Consider the following 22,239-nt stretch of genomic DNA (forward strand, 5'->3'; position numbering starts at 1 on the left):
CCCACCATACCACACAAACACAAAGATCTCCATCCTTCTATATTGGTACTTAGACACATACATACATATATATAAATATATATATATATATATATATATATATATATATATATATACATAGATGTCTCTTGTTACATAGAAGCACGCGTTCATGCTGTAACGTAAAACGTATAAGGGAGTTGTAAAGGCAAGGAGAGCACACAGGAAACGTTGCCTCTATGCACAACGCATAGTTCAGAATCTACGGGAATAGAATCGTACCCGTGCATTTCCACGCTACTCTTACATACACACAGACATACATACATACATACACACACACACACACACACGCATATATATATATATATATATATACGCAAAGATACTAGTTTATCGTCCATGTAATTAGTCGAGAATCCATACGAGTGTCTCGTCTAAGTGAACGCTACGTTTAAATGATAATAATGTACACGAATGTAGTTAGAAAATTTGTATTAGTACGATGTGTTTACGTATATGTTTATATCTGTGTGTAGATTTAAATGATAATACCGTACATACATATATACATACATACATACGTATAGATAGATATTGGTGTTCGATGCATATGCATATGAGATATATGCCGGTCTGGCTGTTGTTGGTTGCTTTTATCCCTTCCAAAGAGAGAATGATTCTAAGCGCTGTAATTTTATATTTTTATTTGTTAAGATAAAAAACGTTCTTCAATATTATTTCATTATTTATTTATATATATATATATATGTCTATTTTTTTAAATTTGTTTCCTAAGAATTGTTTTTTTAAATTAAAGGACTTTTTTCCTTCCTTTTTTTCTTTCTTTTTTTTCTTTTTTTTTTTTTTCTTTTTAATATCACACATGCTTTTAAATGAAAACATATCTTTCGTAGATCGAAAGAGAAGGGAATGATAAATGTAATAATTCTCGATTTACTTAATACTTTGCATTCCAACGTTTCAACTTCCTTTATTGCCACCGAATTAAATTCCTACACCTTTTGACGGTGTCGACAACTTCGACTACGCCTCGAGCAACGGAAGTTCTGCTTGCTTTGGCGTTCCAAAGTTTGACGTATGTGTGCGTGTGCGTGCATTTGCGCGCGCGCGCGTGTGTGTGTGTGTGTGTGCGTGCGTGCGTGCGTGTGTCAACGTACACGTGAGTCTACGTACTTACAAACGACACGTCGAATCGCATGTACTTATATAGTAGATATGCCGTTTCTTGGTCGTTACCTTGTCAAGAATTCAAACGGAAGCAAGACTCTCTCTGAAAAGAAGATATCTTTGAAAGAAAAAGAGAGAGAGAGAGAGAGAGAGAGAGAGAGAGAGAGAGAGAGAGAGAGAGAGAGAGAGAGAGAGAGAGAGAGAGGACATACATACAATTCGCATCTCTTATCTCGTATCTCGTATCTCATTCGAGATAAAACGGATCTCGATCGGTATTGTTATTAATCTATCTTCTCAACATTTAAATAAAATCATTTAATTCTCTTACGTAAAAAAAAAAAAATATTTTACATATCAAAAACAATTAAAAAAAATCCACACTTACTGACAGACATTAGAAATATCCATTAGTATTAGGATCTATGAAATGATCAATGTAAAGAGACTTAATTTTTATCAACAGATATACATAGTTACCCTCTTATATATCAATTCTTCCCTAACATTACTTTGGTCTATAACATTAATCATCATTATAAGGCACAATTGTGCGTCATCTTACGAGGGAAGTGATTTATCATTAAATCTTTTAACGTATACGGAAGAAGATAGGTGTACAGTTAGGTACACAAAAAAAAAAAAAAAAAAAAAAAAAAAAAAAAAAAAAAAAGAAAAAAAAATCTAAGAAAATCTAAGAAAATCTTTTCCACTTTTTCTTTTTTTTTTTTTGCACACATGCTCGATGAAATAAATATGAATTAGTAAGTTTTGAAAAAATAATAATAATAAGAAGAAAAAGAAGAAGAAGACGATGAAAAAGAAGAGAAAGTAAAAAGAAAATTAATAATAGAAATAAAAAACGTATCTTCATTGGCAAATAGACGAATACTTTCAATTTGTTCCTTAACCCAGCACAGATAAGTTAATAAGATGTAGAAGAAGAAAGAAAAAAATCAAAGAGAGAAAAATAGAAAATCTATCTCCATTGATAACTCAAATGAACATTTTTTTAACAGTTTATTTCTGAGCACAGGTTTACCCTCTACTTCTACCTACTCGAAGAAATAATCTCCGAGACTATATCCACCATCCGTGCCGGAGGTGCCGCGGTTCCCATCCATCCTGGGAGAGACAATAGGTCTCTCCTGACAAAGAGAGAAGATCAACTAGCTCTCTCACTCGTTCGTTCGTTCGTTCGTTCGTTCGTTCGTTCGTTCGTTCGTTCGTTCGTTCGTTCGTTCGTTCGTTCGTTCGTTCATTCGTTCATTCGTTCGCTTTCCTTTCTCAGAGAGCCGGGAGCTCGGAACGACGACCGCAGGGGCTCGTTTAAGCTTTCAATGGATACGCGATTCTGAAAACAACGAGAAAGAAAGAAAGAAAGAAAGAGAGAGAGAGAGAGAGAAAGAGAGAGAGAGAAAGAAAAATAAAAAAATCACTTGAAATCCAACTATACCAGACCAAAAACCCTTCTCGACTTTTTATCCATACTTGCAATCAATTTATACAAATATTATGTATCTATTATTGTACATATTAAAGAATAATGTTTCAATGATGATGAAAGATCGTAAATTATTTCTTACACGATTATATTAGAATTGAATAGACAAAAGAAAAAAAAATTAAATGAAAAAAAAATTTTTTTAAGCAGACAAAATATGATATATAACAATCGATTATTATTTGCAACATTTCCTCGCCTGCAATTAATTATACAAATAATTATATATATGTTATCTGTTATATATTGTCAATGATGTTTCGATGATTGTCAAATATCGTAGATTATTTTTATACGAGTATTAGAATTGAATGAAGAAAGGAATAAGTCAAAAAGTAAGAAAAATAAAAGTTACAAAAAAGTGAACGAAAGAGTCTGTCTATATAATAATCGATTATTTGCTACATTTTAATACATAAATATGTATATATATATATATATATATATATGTATATACATATACACTTTCATACATACATATATACATACGTAAGAACGAGTTCACATATAACGAGGGCTTAATTCTCTTCTCTCACGCAATTCAGGAAGGCCGTTATACACGAAGGACGCTTCCCACGTTATCTCTCGCGTCAGTTGTGCTCGGTAGTATACCAAGCGCTTATTTCGTTCGGACGTATGTATATATGTAAGATAACATATGTAGTTACGTATTATAAGCGAGTTGAAATTGGTATGATAATATATATATATATACATATATATATATGTATATATATCATCGTCGGTCGTCGTCATTGTCGTCATCGACGTAATATTAAAATACATTTCCTGAAACGTTCAATAATCGATTGTAAAGATTTTTCAATTATTTCATACACTGTTACGAAGAGTCTTGGTCAAAGTCTGCGATATCGATATACATCATCAGTTCTACGAAAAACTTTTCTTTTCGAAGAACAAGATCATTTCAATGTCATGTTATTATGCATATCTTAATGTATTTTTTGATCAGTTACACGATGCAATAAAAAAAAAAAAATAAAAGAAACACCGTTATCTTTTACAACTCCGAAAAAAAGATTCTTACCAGATATTGGTATCTTTTGACATCATGCACATTACGTTAAATATATTTTATATATTTAAAGAGATATTTAGCTGATCTTATTTGAAATGATCACCCGGTCTATGTATATATATATATATATAATCATAGAAATGTAACAAATGATTATAGATATTTCAATGAGAGTATATCAATCATTTTTTCGCAGCTGTTTAAATACAAATCGAATAATAATCGATTCTCGTAAATAATATACAAATGTCCCTTTTACTAACGTATCGATGAAAAGATTTTATCAACATAGAAAGAGGGAACACCCGGTGCTCGTTGGTGAGATACAACGAAAGCTGTTAGGAGACGACAAGCGCGAATGGATTTACGATAGGTTCCAAGTATCCTCGCGTCAATGGTTGCTTGTTAATCCTATAAGAATTATTTAGGTTTAACAAGGATACGTACAAATAAAGTTAATGTTATAGTTAGTATCACGTTGTGGATAAGTTCGTAAATCGATGATACCAGTTTCGGTTCATTGAGGTCACACGCTACGAGATGGTCACGCTCTACCAGTTCAAAGTTATGACGCTTGAGACACGTACTGAGTCCCCCTTTCGGAAGTTCGAATTTCCAGATCTTCTGTGTCGGCGATGGTGTTCCAATAACCGGACACCATAACGAAGAAACCAATGTTTCTAGTTCGTGTCATGTCGTAATACCGTAAAACCACGTTACACGTCTTTATATTATATTCTTATCTCTCATTAACGAGAGAAAACTTACCAATCATAATTATTTCTCGCTAATTACATTACCAGATATCTACATATTTAATTATTTTCAAATAATAAAGTATTGTACTATCTCTTTTTTCTTTCTTTCTTTTTTTTTTTTCTTTTTCAATTGATATTGAATTATGTCGAGAAAGAAGGGAGAGAAAAGAAAAGATATAATTTTTTTCTCGAGGATCATTTCGAAAAAAAAAAAAAAAATAAAGAAAAAAGATACGTGTTAAAAAATAAAATGACGAAATGAATTGCGTAGAACAATCTCTTACGTAGCGTTAGAACTTCGTAAAGAAATTGCGATATAAGGACCGTTTTCTATTGCGTCTACGCAACGGACTCGTATTAGAAGGTAGATAGACACTACCTGACTAGCTAGTGTACCCACGCACAAACTTAGAACACAACAACAACCGGTAAACACACACACACACACACACACTTTTACAATCAAACGATATGCCAAGTGAGATTCAACTTGTTTGAAAGGGTTGCGCAAGCGGCAAAAACTCTTGCGTGTAACAGGCAGATTACGAGCCACGTTCTTTTTCCGGAACAATTTTTAATAATAATTGACATCTTGTATGTATGCGTGTGTGTGTGTGTGTGTGTGTATGTCGTTAATTATGTCAGTGTAAATATACAAGCGTACTCAACCATTTGATCGTTCTTAGATTTAACGATATTGAATCATCACGATCGAAAGGATATAGAACGGTATTAAATAAATCAATTAAGAATTTCAATTTCAATTTTTTTTTCTTGTTTTACTTTCTCTTATTTTTTTCTTCTTCTTCGTTTTCCTTCCCCCCTCCCTCCCCCTTTCAATTCTCTTATTTCAAATAAGAGAACAAATTGTATCGGAACGGAAGTATTATACTTAACTTGGATTTTTTTGGATAACTTTCCTGACTTTCTATATCAGATCTAAAAAGATCAATCGAAATGAACATTAATAGTATGAAAATAAGCTAAAAAGAAGAAAGGATCCGGGGGTGGATGGGATCTGATCGTGCTTATTTAACTAACGTTTCAAGGAAATAACTTTTCAAGGAAAGCATTAATACCTAGACGCGTGTGCAACTTTCTTTTTATGTTAGCGCGTATAATTTTGAACATGATTGCCAACTGTAAACGAACTATTAAATATTTCTTTTTCTTCGTTTCTTCTTAAACTTTTTACCATCATTATCGCTTATGATCCAATCAGCTGATAGTACACATGTTTTTACAGAAGCGAGAAACTCTTAGAAGAAGTAGAAGAAGACGTAGAAGAAGAAGAACAATACTTGAAAGAGTCTCGAAAAACAAAGTCACGATTATTTATATCTACATCTCCCGATCATTTTTTTTAAGTTACGCTTAGGCGATCAAAGTTCCGCCGGAAGTCGAATTAAATTACCTTGTGGTGGAAGTAAATTCGAGCGGAAGTGCACGAGAGATAGATGCTCGATGCAACAAATCGAAGCGACTTTATTGTTATTTCAGGAAATAGAATATTCGTATACCCATGGGAAAGGGCGAGAGAGTGGGGTGAGAAATGAAAAAAAAAAAAGGAAAAAAAAAAGAAAAAAGAAAAAATTCGTAGAAACGAATAATCCAGACGTTTGCAAATTATCCAAATTATCCAAAGATCGCTTATCATCATCGGGAAATATTGAAAAAGGTATCCTAGATAAAATTTATCACAATGGATCATAATACACTAAGGGACATTTTATCTTCCGTTGATATATTTTTTTCCTCTTTTCTTTTTTCTCTTTTTGTATGTGGTCGGTTTTTATCAAAGTATAAAGCCTTATCGCGTGAAAACGGACAAAGTAATAGCCCTGTGTTTACAGGTCGTCGTTACCGAGGGTAGAAAGTGCAACAACCAACAAGGGCACACCTAAATAAGGGCGAGGCCTTCGGAAGGGTGTGGTATCTTCTCCACATTCTTATTTCTTTTCGAACCACCACGATAGTCACGCCAGAATCCAACCCCTTAATGGAATAATCACTTTAAATGGATCCATCGCTGTATTAATAAATAAACTTTTTTGTAATGTAATAGAAAGAACATAAATAAAGAACAATATGTATGCGCACACGGTGTTTTATAAAGAGCTCAACTTGTGAATGTGTCACGTTTTTATGGACTATGATAAATTCATTGACGAGAAAGATTTATGTTCCTTTTAACGTTCATTGTTCGTGAAAGTTAAGCCTGTGGGCGATCGAGTTTTTGTTTACACTTTGATTTGATTCGTCGTTTTTAGTCTTAACTTATTCGTCATACGGTATTCGATTAGTTATCTGTAAACGCGTATATACGTATATAAGATAATATTATCCCAACAAACTCTGACGTTACCGCGATATCTTCTGATTCCAAAGACTATAGTGCAACAAAAGAAAGAAAAAAAGAGAGAAAAAGAGAAAGAAAGAAAGATACGAGTATTCATGATCTTTTTTTTTTCCTTTTATAAAATATTTCTACTCGTTAATTGACATGAGGTTACTACATTGAATTCGACTAATGTTTCATGGTCAATGTATATATTTTTTTCTTTTTTGTTTTTTAAGAGAAAACACTTTCCGGTCTACTATTAGCAAACTTAACGTCAGATGTTCACCGGTCGCTCTTCGGCGCATTTCCGTCGGATGTTTTAAGAAATCCTAATGTTCACGAGCCGTGTAATGTAAGTCAATCATCCTTGAAAAAAGATAAAGAATCTGACCTATATATTTAGTGCCACTCCCGAATGAGTTGCTTTATGGGGTAATGTAGAAGAGTAGAGGAAAGAGAGAATCCAATTAATTTATTACACAATGTACCTACGTAAGAAGATCCTTTACAATTATTACGAACGCACAAATGATGAGATCATTTTTCTTCGTCGTCTAACATAAATTTAATCGCTTACACCAATACAGGAATATAAAATCAATGAGGAATATTCAAGGAAAAAATATCGATCGAATTGATCAAACAAAATCAAATATAGCTCTAATCGCCTTCATTAAATTTTAACAGGAAATCATAAATTTCTATCAGCAGAATGACTAGACCAGTTTTAGCAGACTCTAAACGATTCTTGACGTACCTATATAACCTCAACCTGAATCCAAAGCACTATCCGTAAATTAATAGTCCACACCTGGTCCTTAATAACGATCGTACAATCCGATAAAACCTTCCCCTCTCTGTTATTTTTTCTTTTTTTTTTTTTCTTTCCTTTTTTTTTCCATGTCGAAACACTTCTTTGAAATATACTTTCTCAAGTATCAGGAACGAGGAGAAAATTCAATGAAAATCATCTTCTCTTCTTTTTTTTTTTTTTAATTTTTATTGCCAATTGTTAAATATCCCATACTATATAATCAAATTGAAACGTTTGTAACAACGACAAAAACGAGAAAAAAGAAAAAAGAAAAATGGACAATGAAAGATGATATATGTACTACTTTCAGCCGAATATACGAAGAAGGTGTACTTATATTATCATCCCACCCATGTGCGTGTCTTTTTTCACAAGCAGATTGTAAGAAGTAAGAAGACATTTTTTTTTAGGACAAAAAAGGGCCTGTTCATTCTTGAAAAAAGAAAAGAACAAATATACAACGGTACTACGCACGTTTATCGTGTTCCGTACAAGTCTTTATATATATATATATATATATATATATATATATATATATACATACATACATACATATATATACATACTTACATTTAATAGTCAGATTTTATTAGGCCCTAGAATGTTTACTTTCGCAAAGAAACTTATCTTCCAAGTTTTTTGACTATTTCGTCAATATTTGTTTATTTTTCTTCTTTTCTTTTTCTCCCGCCCCCCCTCCCATTTTTTTTTACACCGCGATAATAAATTTATATCACAGAAATTATGTTTAATTCATTCATACATTATTATTATCGACGATACAGATATAAATATTTTAATTCAAAGTATCACTTATAATAATTTCTTAACGAAGAGCGAAAGTAACACCCATGGGAATCCATAGATGATCATGATTCAAAACACAATACTATTCATTCGAGTTCAGGAAACATAACCAAGCCACAACCAAAGACCGGAAAAGATGGATCTCGATATCGATTTGATATTGTGTGTTGGTAACAGCTAAACAATATCATCGAGCTCAAAAACATTCCCATTTGATACTTGATCAAACAAAATTTATATTTCCAACTATGTGAAAATACGTGAAAGAATATAAATAACAAAGAAAAAAAAGAAAAAAAAATTAAATAAATGAATGCCAAAAATTTCTTTTCTTTTCTTTTCTGTTTTTTTTTTTAACATACCAACGAGAATGAAGAAAAGAAAATTTAAGGGGGAAAATAAATTGGAAGCATGGTGGTGAGCAACTTTATCCTTATAGAAGACACGTACATCTCTCTCTCTCTCTCTCTCTCCTCTCTTTCTCCCTATGGTATGCACGTCGACACTGCTTATGGGAGTTTGGCAGTCGCGGTCCAGCTTGGTGGGTCTCATGGTGTTGCGTTACTTTCCCACAGGCGAGGAGGCTCTTCCTTCGTGTGTGCAATTCTTTCTATATACGTCTACTATGCACCTGAATACCTATATATCGTACACACAAATACAAATGCATGTACTACGGTACAAGTACCGTGTGCTCTGCGCATCGAGCACGAAGAAAAAGAAAGATGGGATCCTAAAGAAGAAAGAGAGAGAGAGACAGAGAGAGAAAGAGAGAGAGAAAGAGATAGAGAGAGGCACGCATCTCACCTTGCAAGGCGAACCTGTTCGTCAGTACCCGAAACCAAAGATCACCGTAACACTGAGTGTTACGGCCTGAAAATTACCTCCATCCTGTCTCGGGTCTTTAAATCACAAAATTTCAACTAATCCAATCAGCTTGGATATCAATTAATCGACAATATAATCCAATATGTACAAATGATAATTATAAATAAACGAAAAATTCTTCAATGATTAATATTAGTCTTATAATGTTGTGGATTTTGACTCATAGAAATTAATTGTTAGCTCGTATAAAGAAAAAATTTAACTACAAGTTTCACGATATATTAATTTTTTTTTTTCCCCCCCCATTATTTAGTTGATCAGCAAGTAATGTCGAAATTTTTGAATAAAAAATATTACATAGTTTCTTCGTTAATAATATCGAACGTATTAAAAAATATTGATAACACGATGTAGGTATTAAAACACGATGTACGATTTAAATAAATAATAATAAAAATTGAACGGGAATTTTCGAAGTTTCCACTGAACAATCTCGTTAGTTTTTTTCTTTCTTCCTTTTTTTTTTTTTTTTTTTTTTAGAAAGAAAATTCCAACCATTAATAATTATCCAACCAAATAGATTAGAAGTTGAAGTAATACTATTAAAGAGAAAAAGAAAAGAACGACAACGAAACAAGAAAAACAACAACATATGTTGTATACTTGTTGAATTTTCATGCTTGCCGATTGCAAGCAGATGCAACATGCATTTCGCTAGCGCAGCTAATTGAATTTTCTCCTCGAGATCGTCTCGATGGAAGCCAGACTCGGCGTGGCACGAGTTTCCTCGACAGGAGACTCCTTGTTCGTGACAAAACATATCACGTTATCAACTACTAGAACCGACCGAGAAGATCTGTTAAAATAAAAACTTTTCGCGTGAAGATCTTCGTTCTTCTTAAAGAGAGAAGAAACAAGAAACGTCTAAGAATTTTCAACGGAGCGAATTCAAACGTTAACTCATCCTTAAGGAAAAATTAAAAAAAAAAAAAAAAAAAAAAAAAAAAAAAAATAAAAGAAAAAGAAAGAAAAAAGAAAAGAAAAAAAGAAAAAAAGAACAAGAGATAGGAATAGAGACAAGTTCGCAAGATTTCTGATTAACTTACATGCACAAACGCTTTCTCGATGGATTAATCATCATGGGCTTCCGTCTTCCGTGTGAAAAGTGAAAATCGTTTGGGAATGTTGAAAACATGAGAAATCCAAGGATATCTCAATTGTGAGAAAAATTACTTTTCGTAGATATTCTTGGCCTGTTCTTTCGTTAATCCCTTCTTTTCTCCTCCTTTCGAACCTCAAATTATTAACACGAAAGAGTCTTTCGACATTCTTCATTCTTTCTCTAGCCTACTCAAACTAAATCCTCCTACTACTTTCTATGATCTTATTCGATAAAGAAAAAAAGGAAAAAAAAAAAAAAGACGAATATTTCGTGAAAGAATTTCAATTTTTGTTCTTTTAACCATAGTACACAGAGAAGAAAATTTTCCTTTCGAATTTCTATGAATGTCGATTTTTTTTTTCATTAACAATCACAGACTTTTCATAATGAACAAAGTAAAAAAAGAAAAATCGACGTTAAATTTAATTTCCGGCAATAATGTCGTACATCAAAAATCATAAAAAATATTTTCGATTCGATCGTATTGCTTCGATCTTACTTTTTGTTTTGTTTTGTTTTGGTCGAATGATCATCACGTAGGAGTAAAAAAAAACCATTACTACGATAAGCATCCTTTGTTCCAGCATATATCTACATAAATAATTTCAATGATCGTCTTATACATATGTATATACATATAGGGTGGGCTGAGGCCAAAGGCTTAGAGTTTAACAATCTGAAGAAAAAAAAAAAAAAAAAAAAAAAGAAAAAATAATGTAGCTTGAAAAACTTCGACTTTTCGAATCACCTTTGACTCGACCCTTCGTCATATGCATTTATACAAAATATTTCATCGTCCTTGAACCCACGATGAAAAAGGAAAAGATGCATTGACATCCGAAGACGAGAGACACTAAAACAATGTCAAAATAATGTCTCCTTAAAGTCTTCTCTCGTTTTCGAGCCTTCTTTTCATTGGATTATGTGAATGGAATAACTAATAGAAAATAAAATTACCGGACGTGCACGTTCTTAACGATCACTTTATGAGTGTGTCTGTGTCTGTGCACGTCATGTTTGCGACGTTCCTTTTTTTTACATTACGTACGCATGTACCTTATATATTCGACAGGGTAAGTATATATCCGATCGATCGTTGCTGTAATCGACTTAGCCTAATTTATCCTCTTAGGAAAGTTAACTCACTCACAGTTTCCCGTTTCGTATCTCTCGCGATCTAACTTTCCACGTGTACATTCCTAATTATTTCTTAAACTGTTACTAATTTTCTAACAAAATTACTTCATTCGTTGTAGTATTCATTTTTTCTTTCAAAAAGAAAAGAAAAGAAAAAAAAAATAATAATTACGATTAAATAATTTTATCAATGACCATGTTCAAATAAAAAAAAATGGATATTAAATCTATCGACGCACGCACGCACCTACGCACGATATAAGAAAAATAATTATATAATTCTAATAAGTATATGAAAAAAATTATTGATAAAAAGCGTGCGTAGCAAAGAGCATGATAAAAAAAAAAATAAGAGAGAGAGAGAGAGAGAGAGAGAGAGAGAGAGAGATAGAGAAAGAGAGATAGCAACAGAAGAGAAAAACCAACAAATCCAAGAAAGAAAAAGAAAACGAAAAAGAGGAAGAAAGAAAAATAAAGAGAAAAAGAAAAAGAAAAAGAACAAGAAGAAATCTAAGAAAAGGGCCTGTACTTAAGGTGAACCTTGAGTAGGTTTGCTCTACCGTAACAAGCCATCGTCCTGGGTCCAAGTGTGTCTCGTAAAAGAAAGCAAAGGGTCGGCGAACGAAGGAGAACGTTTGCGTGGACATACGACGTCCATGTTCCTGTTCAACGAAAGCGGCAAAACTACGCCCCCGCACCACCGACGCTAAAACACACACACACACACACATCCATCCATACTCATACCTACGAACCATATCCATAGTCATACGTATCTATCCATCTCCATCTCTATTTCTATCTCTGTCTGTCTCTCCTTCTCTCCTTCTCTCTCTCTCTCTCTCTCTCTCTCTTTCTCTCTCTCTCTCTCGCTATCTTTCTCTCTCTCTCTCTCATTCTCTCTGTCGAGTTTTCTCTGAAGCTAGTATATCGCCATACAGGAAGGTCGTTCTCTTTCCTTCGCTTGGCTTTTGAGTTCCCGCTTGGTCGACTACTACTATACTATAGAACGTGCAGCGCTACTACTTTACTCGTTCGCGCGGATAGTTAGTACTGGCGCAGCGCTCGTCGCGTGCACTTCGAATGCGCTCCGCGTTCTTTCATCTCCATCTTTCTTTTTCTGTATCTTTTTCTCTGTCTCTCTCTCTTTTTCTCACTCGCTTTCTGTGTCGCTTTATATATATATATATATATACACACATATATGTATATATATATATATGCATATATCTCGCTCTCGCTCTATCAATTTCTCTTTCATTTTTTATTTCGAAAAAAAAATATGTTCGGTCTAACAATCGTTTTCATTTCTACGTGTTAAAAAGGAAATAGAAAAAAGAGAGGTAACGCTTGAAGGAATTCGTGAATTTTGTGACACGTGATATGATTATCGTCTCAGTGCTTGTTTGTGTTCTTATCATTCGATTGCTTCGTTAATTCTAATTCGATTGGATTGTGAACTTGGCTCGATGATTAATTTAAAATGATTCTTCATTGTTGAAAGGGAAGAATTTCTAATTTATTTCTTGTCCCTCCGTTCGTTTAAACACGACGATATATATTTGTAAAAGTGAGTATTAATACTACAACCTCTTTATAAAGTTTTGATATAATTTATCGGAACATCCTTTATCTCTCTTTCTCTCTTTCTCTTTCTATCTCTCTCTCTTTTTGATTAAAGATAAGAATACTAGTTTTGTCAGTCGGAATTCTTTTAGCATTTTCAATTTCATTCAAAACTTTCGTTTGAATTAGAAGCAAAATACTTATGTACGAAAAGAATAAGCAATTAATAAGATTCTCGTGTGTGTTATTAAACAGTTTTTTTATTCGAACTTCTTCGATCATATCTTTTTTAATTTTCTTGACACGCATGAACATCCGGAGGTACCAGACAACACTCTGATTTCACTTGGACTTCAAATTATACATATATATATATATATATATCTATACAACATACACACATACAAACGCGTTCAAAGTCATTCCCCTCGACACCTTTTTCTTTTCACTCGCAATCACGACATTCCTCCGGTAATTACCGTATATCCTAACTCAATTTCTTCTGTACAACAACTTTGAGTGGCTGCAAATTCGATGGATTGTATTTTTAAGCAAAGTTACGAGTCATTTTAAGATCTTCGACAATTGTAATTCACTAGTTCCTATCCACGCAAAAATACAAAATTGACAATGTCTCTCTCTTTCTCTCTCTCTCCCTCTCTCTCTCTCTCTTTCTCTCTCTTTCTAATTTCTATTCCCAACTTCCTGTCTCCTAATTATTTCCGACGTATCTAGGATAAAACGATTATTTCAATTCAAGAAAGAATCATAGTCTTTTGCTATTAAACCATCCGCAATTCTTACTGCTTTCACTGTACACCTGAAAAGCAACGATACATCAAAATCTTAAATATTAACGAACAAACAAAATAATATATTCGTATAGAAATCTTGCAATAGGAAGTAATAAGATAATGATAAAATTCGTGATATGAGAATGGAAATTAAATTTCAGGTAAAATCGTGTATAAAAGAAAGATGTTGAAACACGTGTCGGTGTCGCCATGGAGAGGGCGAGCAGACAGCGTGAGTCTATCTTCGAGCGGGGGTGCAAGTAGTTGCGGAAGCGGAAGTCCAACCCCTGGTCACACGCCACCACCGTCGAGAGCATCGTCCTGTGCATCTTTAGCACCCTTGACCGCTCTCTCGAGTTTTTCTCCGGCTGATACAGCACCACAACAGGTGAGAAGAGATATACCAACAAATATCATGAATTTACGATCTAAACTTATGACAATTAAAGTATATTATGCGTTGAATCTAAAAACTTTGTAACATTTAAAAAACTGTGGGAAGCTACTCTATTTCTCACTGTAAAACGAAGAAAAAAGAAAGAAAGAAAGAAAGAAAAAAAGTGACTTAATTAAACGAACAACGAGAACGAAATGATAATATCAAGCGTGACGTGAGTAAAACGTTTTAATATTTTTCATAATACTTTTATTAACAGCTGTGGACGACCACGTGCGTCCTTGTACAATGATGATAATGACGATATTATATGTATGTATGTACTGAGAAGATTAGCCTTTTTAATTCACATCATTCTCGTCTATATAACTAATAATTCAGTAGCAATGAATTTAGCTTCGACGAAAGACAACACTAAGATAACAACTTGTTTATCAACTCTTTATCATTATCGTGTTTAATAGAGAGAGAGAGAGAGAGGGAACGCATTAACAACAACAACAACAACAGCTTACATTCGCGCGCGCACATACATACTTATGCATCTCTGAAATCTTCCAAATGAAAAGCCACAACTTCTCACGACGATCTTCGAAATGTTTCTTCATCTCCTCCTTTCTTTCCCTCTCTCTTCCATTCGTTGCAAGTAGAAGACGTGCGGTTTCGCGTCCCTTTTTGCGAGAAGAGAGAAACATGAGTCTCTTGAGGGCCTTCATCCTAACGCAAGATGTTTAAGAAGGACCCACTGCTGCTTATTTTTCTTTTACATCTGCTTGTCGAGACACACACATGGAATTACTTTCTCTCTCTTTCTAACGCTTACGGAAATAAAATTTTTCATTCAGTCGCTTAGCTAATAGACCACCAAGAAATCATCATTTCAATGATTTATTATATTAAATTAAATATATACTTTCTAAGAATCTAAGGGATATCCGTCCCGAGTAATTTTTAGCACTCGACTGTAGCAACACTGTATTCTTGGCTTAATAATTATCATTATAATTGTCGGATTATATGACTCTACTCCTCCAGTCATTATTCTGTTGCTCTTCTCTACGCGTGCAATCATCTCTCTCTCTCTCTCTCTCTCTCTCTCTCTCTCTCTCTCTCTCTCTCTCTCTCTCTCTCTCTCTCCTCTTTTCTTTTAATAATCACGCGTAAATACAAAGAATTTTTACTCTGTTCAGACAAGCTACACTCTGACCCGTTTCACACGCGACTGCGCAAAGGTCGGAGCAAACGCACCGTTTCTTCCGTTAGATAGACTCGCTATTAACTTCGTTTGTGATGACCTTTACTATCTAAATTCTCTTTTTCTTTTGCTTCTTTTTTTTATTCTCTCGCAAAAAAAAAAATTCATGCGTTTTCGAAGCTTTTTCTTCTTCTTCTTCTTCTTCTCCTTCTGACATTTCATTCAAACGGTTCAAATATATTTGCTAATAATAATAATAATAATAATAATAATAATAATAATAATAATAAAGCTTACGTTTTTTCAATCTATGAAACGTGTGCAAAAAATTTTAATTCGTCATTAAACGTGTGAAATGAACGACAAGCAAAACTTTCCAAAGTCAATATCTATATGAGTAGATCTCACATTGTAAAGTTAGCTGATTGGGGTACTCGAAAAAAGATCTCTAAGTATGAAAAGAAAAACAACAAAAATACGAGAAAAAGACAAAAAGAAAAATTAAAAAACAGAAACAAAAAAATAAAAAGAGATCCTTCTGTCGGTAAGAGAATATAAGTGTTAAAAGCGAGTTCCCTCGTTTTAAAGCAAGCGTCCCAAGCTCGTAGTAAACCTTCCATCTTTTTTGTGTCTCTTTCTTTCTCTCTCTCTCTCTCTCTCTCTGTCTCTCTCTCTCTCTCTCTTGAACGAAGAATTCTCTGTGAGAACCCCGCATACCGAGCGTCGCACATTGCGGCTAACTCACAATGAGAAGTGAAAAACTATACGAGCTGCGTTTACCCTTGCGGATCCACTTAATCGCTCTTATTCTATCTCTTTCTCTTTCTCTGTCTCTTGGGCCACTATTACTGTGGTAAAACTTGACGTAGGAGTCCCTTTCGAATCTCGTTTCGCTAAGAAAAATTCAAAATAGAAATCAACGATTTTATCCGGAAATGCAAGGAGAAAGCTGTTCAGACATTTTTTTTTTTTCTTATTCTTCTACTTCTTCCTTCTTGCGCATTTTCTTTTCTCCCTCTTATTTCTTTTTCCTTTTTCCAAAAGAAATAAATCCAAAACTACACTCTATACCCTATAATAAATCGACTCTACGTGATATATATATATATATATATATATATATATATATATATATATAGGGTCATGGCGATCATACCTAACTGTTCCTGTTTTGTCGAATTTCCTTCTCGAAAATAAAATGTCTCGTCATGCCGATCGCAAAGTTCCATCATAAACACTGACAATAAATGCAACGTCATGTGCATCGAGAAAGAGAAAGAGAAAGAGAGAGAGAGAGAGAGAGAGAGAGAAAGGTGTCTGCGATCATGAAGGATCTTTCTCGATTAGTTACAGTCTTTGAACGAATGGAGTATAAGAAGATAGAGAAGACGAACCAACTTACAATCCAATGGTTTTGTCCATTCTCGCATTTTTATTATTTTCATATCCATCCTCTTTTTCTTCTTCTCGATCTTCAACGATTAGATTAATTGCTGAGACGTATCATACAAAATGCAAGTAGTCCAGTAACCTTTTTCTCTTTCTTCACAATGAACCGTTATAGCTGTGAAACGGTTCATATTAATAATAATAATAATAATAATAATAATAATAATAATAATAATAATAATAATAATAATAATAATAATGATAATAATAATAAAAGAAAAATATTAAAAATAATTGATGCATCAATTAATACAAATATTTCTTTGGGATATTCGCTTAGCCCTTTGTCCCTCGATGTTAAACAAAACAAAAAAAGAAAAAAAAAGAAAAGGAAAGAAAAAAAAAAGAAAAAAGAAAAGAAAAAACCTATAAAAACCACAAGATCTCGAGGTAGGTAATCCAATCTCATGTAAAAGTCTGCTCATACTAATAATTCCAGGACAGGTACGAAAGCGTGCGGCAAGTTTCGTTCCGCTGTTGATCCCTGAGCCCCAGAGTAGGTAGTCCAACAGCACACACTGCTCCCCTCTTGCCCTCTCTCGCACAACGACATCCGGCGCGGTAGCCCGTGTTTCCGCTTTTCTTCGACTGCGAGTTTTAACTCGCGACTCTATTGCACAAATCCACTCTCCGTTTCCCATTTGAAATTGGCTATTTTTCAAAGTTTCCATGAAATGTTCAACACTTCCCCCCCCCCTCTCTCCCTCCTCCCACCCCACGCCCCCGCCATTTCAAAATCGTATCTAATAATAAATAACGTTCTTACAAAAATTTTCGCATCGATGACTCCGTGTGAAGGTCGATTCCCAAAGACACGAAGGATCTTGAAAGAAAGAAAAAAAAAAAAAGAAAAAAAATGAAAAGAAAAAGAAAAAGAGAGAGAAAGAGAGAGAGAGAGAGAGAGAGAGAGAGAGAGAGAGAGAAAAGTGAAAGAGAAAGAAAACAAAAAGAAATAAAAATAAAACAGACAATGCCTAATTACATATTTCATGCAATCCTGAGAATGATTACAAACAACTATAAATAATTAAAAATAAGATTGCACTGCTATAATCTCGGGAATATAATCAAGTGAAATTCTTTTAAACAGTTTGACCATAGGTATATCTTTCTCTTTCTTTTCCTATATATTTTTGGCGGGTTTTTCTTTCGTTTTTTTTTTTTTTTACTTTTATTTTTTTCTATTTCTTCATTCATATACCAGGAAGCGAAAGTAAAGGGTGGACATGATAAATCATCGACCGTGTTAATTATCACGTGTTGTGGTATCTAGCCCGCATCATGGCTACACTACTATACGAGCGATCTCGTCAAGGCTTTCTCTCTCTCTCTCTCTCTTTTTTCCTACATGAAAGGTTCTTGTAGCGTGGATCACAATGGCCCGTAATCAGGATACAACTCATCCGGAGGTCCTTGCCCAGAACCAAGGATACTTCCCTCATCGTGTGTAATATTAAATTGCAATACTTTTGTTAAGTCGATATCGATTATGAAATTTGATAATATTCGATTAATAATATTCATTAACGATAATATTAATTAACGACAATTAATTTAATCTGTTTAAAGAATTTCAAATGAAATATTTATAACCGAACAAATATATCTTATATAAGGGTACACAACAATTATACGATTATAATTATTAATTAATGAAAAATTAATAACGCTATCGGCCAATTGGATATGTAAGCATCTTATGATAATCTATTTAAAGAATACTAAACGACCCTTACAACGTTCTTTCATGGATAATTATAGGTTTATTATAAGTCGACCGAAGCGAGACTCCAAGTCTCCTTCTTTCGTTCTTTCATTCGATCTCTCTCACAAAAATGAACTCTCAGCTTGTGATTCTTAAAAGAGTGAAAGAGCTTAAGTAAACACATTTTCACGTTACAAAAAGAAGAGAGAAAGAGAGCGAGAAAGAGATCTAAAACATCCTAAGAGATCTTCTTTTTCCATCGAATAAATATATTCGAGAAAAAGAGAAAAAAAGAACAAGAAAAAAAAAGAAAACAAGAGAAAAAGAAGAAATAATCCAGATCGTTCTCGATTTTGAAAGATCGAAAAGAAATCGATCTGATCAATCATGAGATCGATCGGACGATCGACCGATCGATCGATCCAATCCGATACGACTCGATTAGATTCGATTTGATTCGATTGGATTCGATTCAATCGTCACGAACCTTTCTACGATGTCGTCTCGTTACGTCCAATTAGTACTAAGAATTAGCTTGGGGCTTTGGCTTCCGTCGCGATAAAGAACCCCGTTCGGTCGCAACGCCATTTGAAATAAATAAAATCGTAAAGTGGTCTTCTTCCCGGTTTATCTGCATCCTCACTGTCTCGCCGTTATCTCTGTTCTCCCTTATCTATGCCGTTTACCCGTTTTTCCACGAAACCTAGAGAGAAGAGCCCTCGTTCGAACTAAAAAAAAAAAGAAAAAAAAAAGAAAAAAAAAAAAAAAAAAAGAAAAGAAAGAAAGGAGTTCGGTCGTCGAGTCAATTTAAGAAAAAAAAAGAAAAAGAATAGAAAAAGAACAACAAAAAAGGAGAGAAAAAAGAAAAGAAAGAGAACGAAGAAAAAAAAAAAGATTTTATCCACCCAAACTGAAGTCGTACGTTGATGATAAACGAATCCGTATCCAGGCATGACAAGAATGATCCGCAATGAGATGTATGTGACGTAACATGAAAAAAAAAAAAAAAAAGAATTAACACTTTAAGTTCGATCTTTCATTAATTCAAGAGCCCCTGTGAATAGTTGAAAGAAACATTGATAATAACGAGTTTATTGCTTGCGACGATAATAACGTACGTCGCGACGTACGCGTTATTGTCGATACGATAAATAAAAAAACTAATGGCGATAGTAGAAATCTCTCCTCCTTTTTCTCTCTCTGTTATCTTTTCTCTTCTCTCGATCTTTGCGCCATTCATGGATACTTGATTGAAATTCCAACACTCTATTTCTCTTATTTTCAATCTAAAATCTTTCGCAATTTATTCGAAGGTATTAATGAAAGAAAAAAGAAAAGAAAAAAAAAAAAAAAAAAAAGAAAAAAAGAAAAAAAAAGAAGAAAAAAGAAAAAGAAATTCAATCAACTTCTTAAACTCCTCAATGGACGTCTAAATAGCGTTCAGATAATTTCCATTGAAAATTTGGTTTGATCGATAGATCGAAAGATTGCAACTTCAACCTTGTCTCGTAACATTCTGCCACGAGGAACGTTTCTTGGCCAAGGTCAGTTGGTGATAATTCCAACCGATTGAAATGGTCGATACCATACACTCACTTACACACACACACACACACACACACACACACACACATGCACAGACAGGCCGGCCAGCAAGAAGAATAAAACGATGTTACATCCTTGATTTGAGAAGTAACTGCAAACCGGAATTCGTTGCTTAACTAACGGCCGCGTAATCATTTATTACGTAACGCTCGACGATTCCTCTCGTTTACCTTCCAAGTACGTTCAAAGAGATATAATAGTCGGAGGTTTTGCTCGGATGAACTTCGCGAGAGATCGAGCTTAATGACGTGCGTTTAATTCATCATCGAGCTTGAAATTGTGCTCGAGGCTAAGTCGAATGATTGGCTCTTGAATGCATCTTGGATTTTAATTTAGAAGGAGTTTAAATGCATCAGTTTAAACGCGTTGAATAAATTCAAATGCCATCTATGTATAATGCCATATAATCGTCGATTTCTAATCGCGTACAACAACAAGTTTCGTAATAATCATGTAGATACTTTTAAAAGTGAATCAATTAAAAATGAATCGGAAGTTTGACCGATTGATCAAACTTCAGGTCGATTCGTAGAGATTACTTGAATTCCTCAAGCATGAATGTCGTTGGGGGATTGGTCGTGTGTAGCACGAGGTGAAAGCAAAAGACCAGCACGTGGTCCCCGTCCGTTGCAATACGGGAAAGTGCTGTTGAAAGAGTATTGGTACGGGGAATTCACACTAACCGGTTGATCCCGGATGAATCAATAAATTTTCTTTCTTTATCTCCATTTATCCTTGATCTATCTCGAATGAACCAAATTCAAATCCTTGTCGCTTTATTTCTTTTCTGTTTTCTTTTTCTTTTCCTTTTTCTTTTCTTTTCTTTTCTATTCTTTCTTTTTCCTTTTACTTGAAAAAAAATCCATATACGTCTGTTCCTTCTCGTTTTTATCATTGGAATTTATGAATTCTCATTCAAGATAAGTACAAGAGATTCTTAGAAGTAATGATTATATTTAGATGATGCTTTCCTCGATCCATCGGCTCTCTGTATGAGATTACGATGTTCACATTGCGAGCACGTGCTAATGCATTCGCAATGTGTATGTATATATATACGTGTATGTATGTATATACATACACGTACATAAGTACGTAGGACACATCGTGACGTTTAATAGTCAGACGCCAAATCGGCTTATGTCACCGCAAAAGTTCGCGGTAGAGATGGCAATGGTGTCACTGAGTAAGACGACAAATTGCATTCTGAGAATCTCGCACATTTAACGTCCTTGAGAATAAACATATCCAGAAGCTGGAAACGTTTCGTGCAAGTACCCTTAAAAAAAAAAAAAACAAACAAACAAACAAACAAACAAACAATTGAATTTTTCTTCTCTTTTTTCTTTTGTTTTTTATACTAACAAAGACCAAGTAAACCAAGGAATCCAATCGATATTAAAAATCAATAAGAAATTGCATTCTGAGAATCTTTTCCTTTGAACATCCTACAGCACGAATATTAAAATGCTCGTAAACATTCTGCAAGTATCCTCGAACAAATTTGTACGGAAAAAAAAAAAAAAGAAAAATATATAAATAAATAAATAAAATAAGAAACGAATCGATCGATTAAATCAAACAATAACGGACCCTCATCTTTCCAACAAAAGTCAAAAGTGAAATATCGAACGGACTTTAGAAATTAATATCTAAAATTCATTATTTTCCCTTTTGTACTAAATTTACAAATGACCTATTCTTCTTCTTCTTCCTATCGAAGCTTCTGTTCCATACTGAATCGAACATCTGGTGCAAGAGCAAAGGAAAAAAAAAAAAAAGAAAAAAAAGAGAAAAAAAAAGAAAAAAAAAGAAAGAAAAAAAAGAAAAAAAAAACAAAGAGAAAAAGTACAACAAAACAAAACAAAACAAAAATATAAAAAAAAGGGTTAGGGAGAGAAGAATTGCGGCGAGTTCCCGGTTCTCTGCAGATGGTCGAGCTTCTCCTTCGTGCAACGCCGAACAATG

The 22,239-nt window shown here is 33.8% G+C and overlaps 1 protein-coding gene and 1 long non-coding RNA gene across 6 annotated transcripts in view; one reads left to right on the plus strand and one right to left on the minus strand.

The window, feature by feature from the left end:
• Positions 1-8,912: 8,912 nt before the first annotated feature.
• Positions 8,913-17,647, minus strand: LOC146872319 (uncharacterized). Of its 3 annotated transcripts, none has more exons than XR_014983467.1 (3): positions 17,328-17,647; positions 16,915-17,076; positions 8,913-9,072 (listed from the first exon to the last, which is right to left on the minus strand). It is a non-coding gene; the product is annotated as an uncharacterized LOC146872319 (long non-coding RNA). The 3 variants fall into 3 exon arrangements; XR_014983466.1 differs by lacking the exon at positions 8,913-9,072 and adding an exon at positions 14,302-15,086; XR_014983468.1 differs by lacking the exon at positions 8,913-9,072 and adding an exon at positions 15,815-15,960.
• The window catches only part of rau (RA domain-containing protein rau), a 41,909-nt gene continuing 32,257 nt past the window's right edge, over positions 12,588-22,239 (plus strand). Inside the window, exons 1-3 of one of the 3 annotated variants that reach the window (XM_035871783.2) lie at positions 12,588-12,682; positions 12,886-13,130; positions 14,082-14,308. In XM_035871783.2, coding sequence (XP_035727676.2) covers positions 14,105-14,308 — 204 coding nt within the window. In that variant the 5' untranslated portion in view covers positions 12,588-12,682; positions 12,886-13,130; positions 14,082-14,104. The other 2 variants (XM_085663385.1, XM_035871782.2) reach the window with 2 other exon arrangements.

Source organism: Vespa mandarinia, chromosome 21, assembly GCF_050613455.1.
Source record: "Vespa mandarinia isolate Hongniang chromosome 21, ASM5061345v1, whole genome shotgun sequence".
Classification (NCBI taxonomy): domain Eukaryota; kingdom Metazoa; phylum Arthropoda; class Insecta; order Hymenoptera; family Vespidae; genus Vespa; species Vespa mandarinia.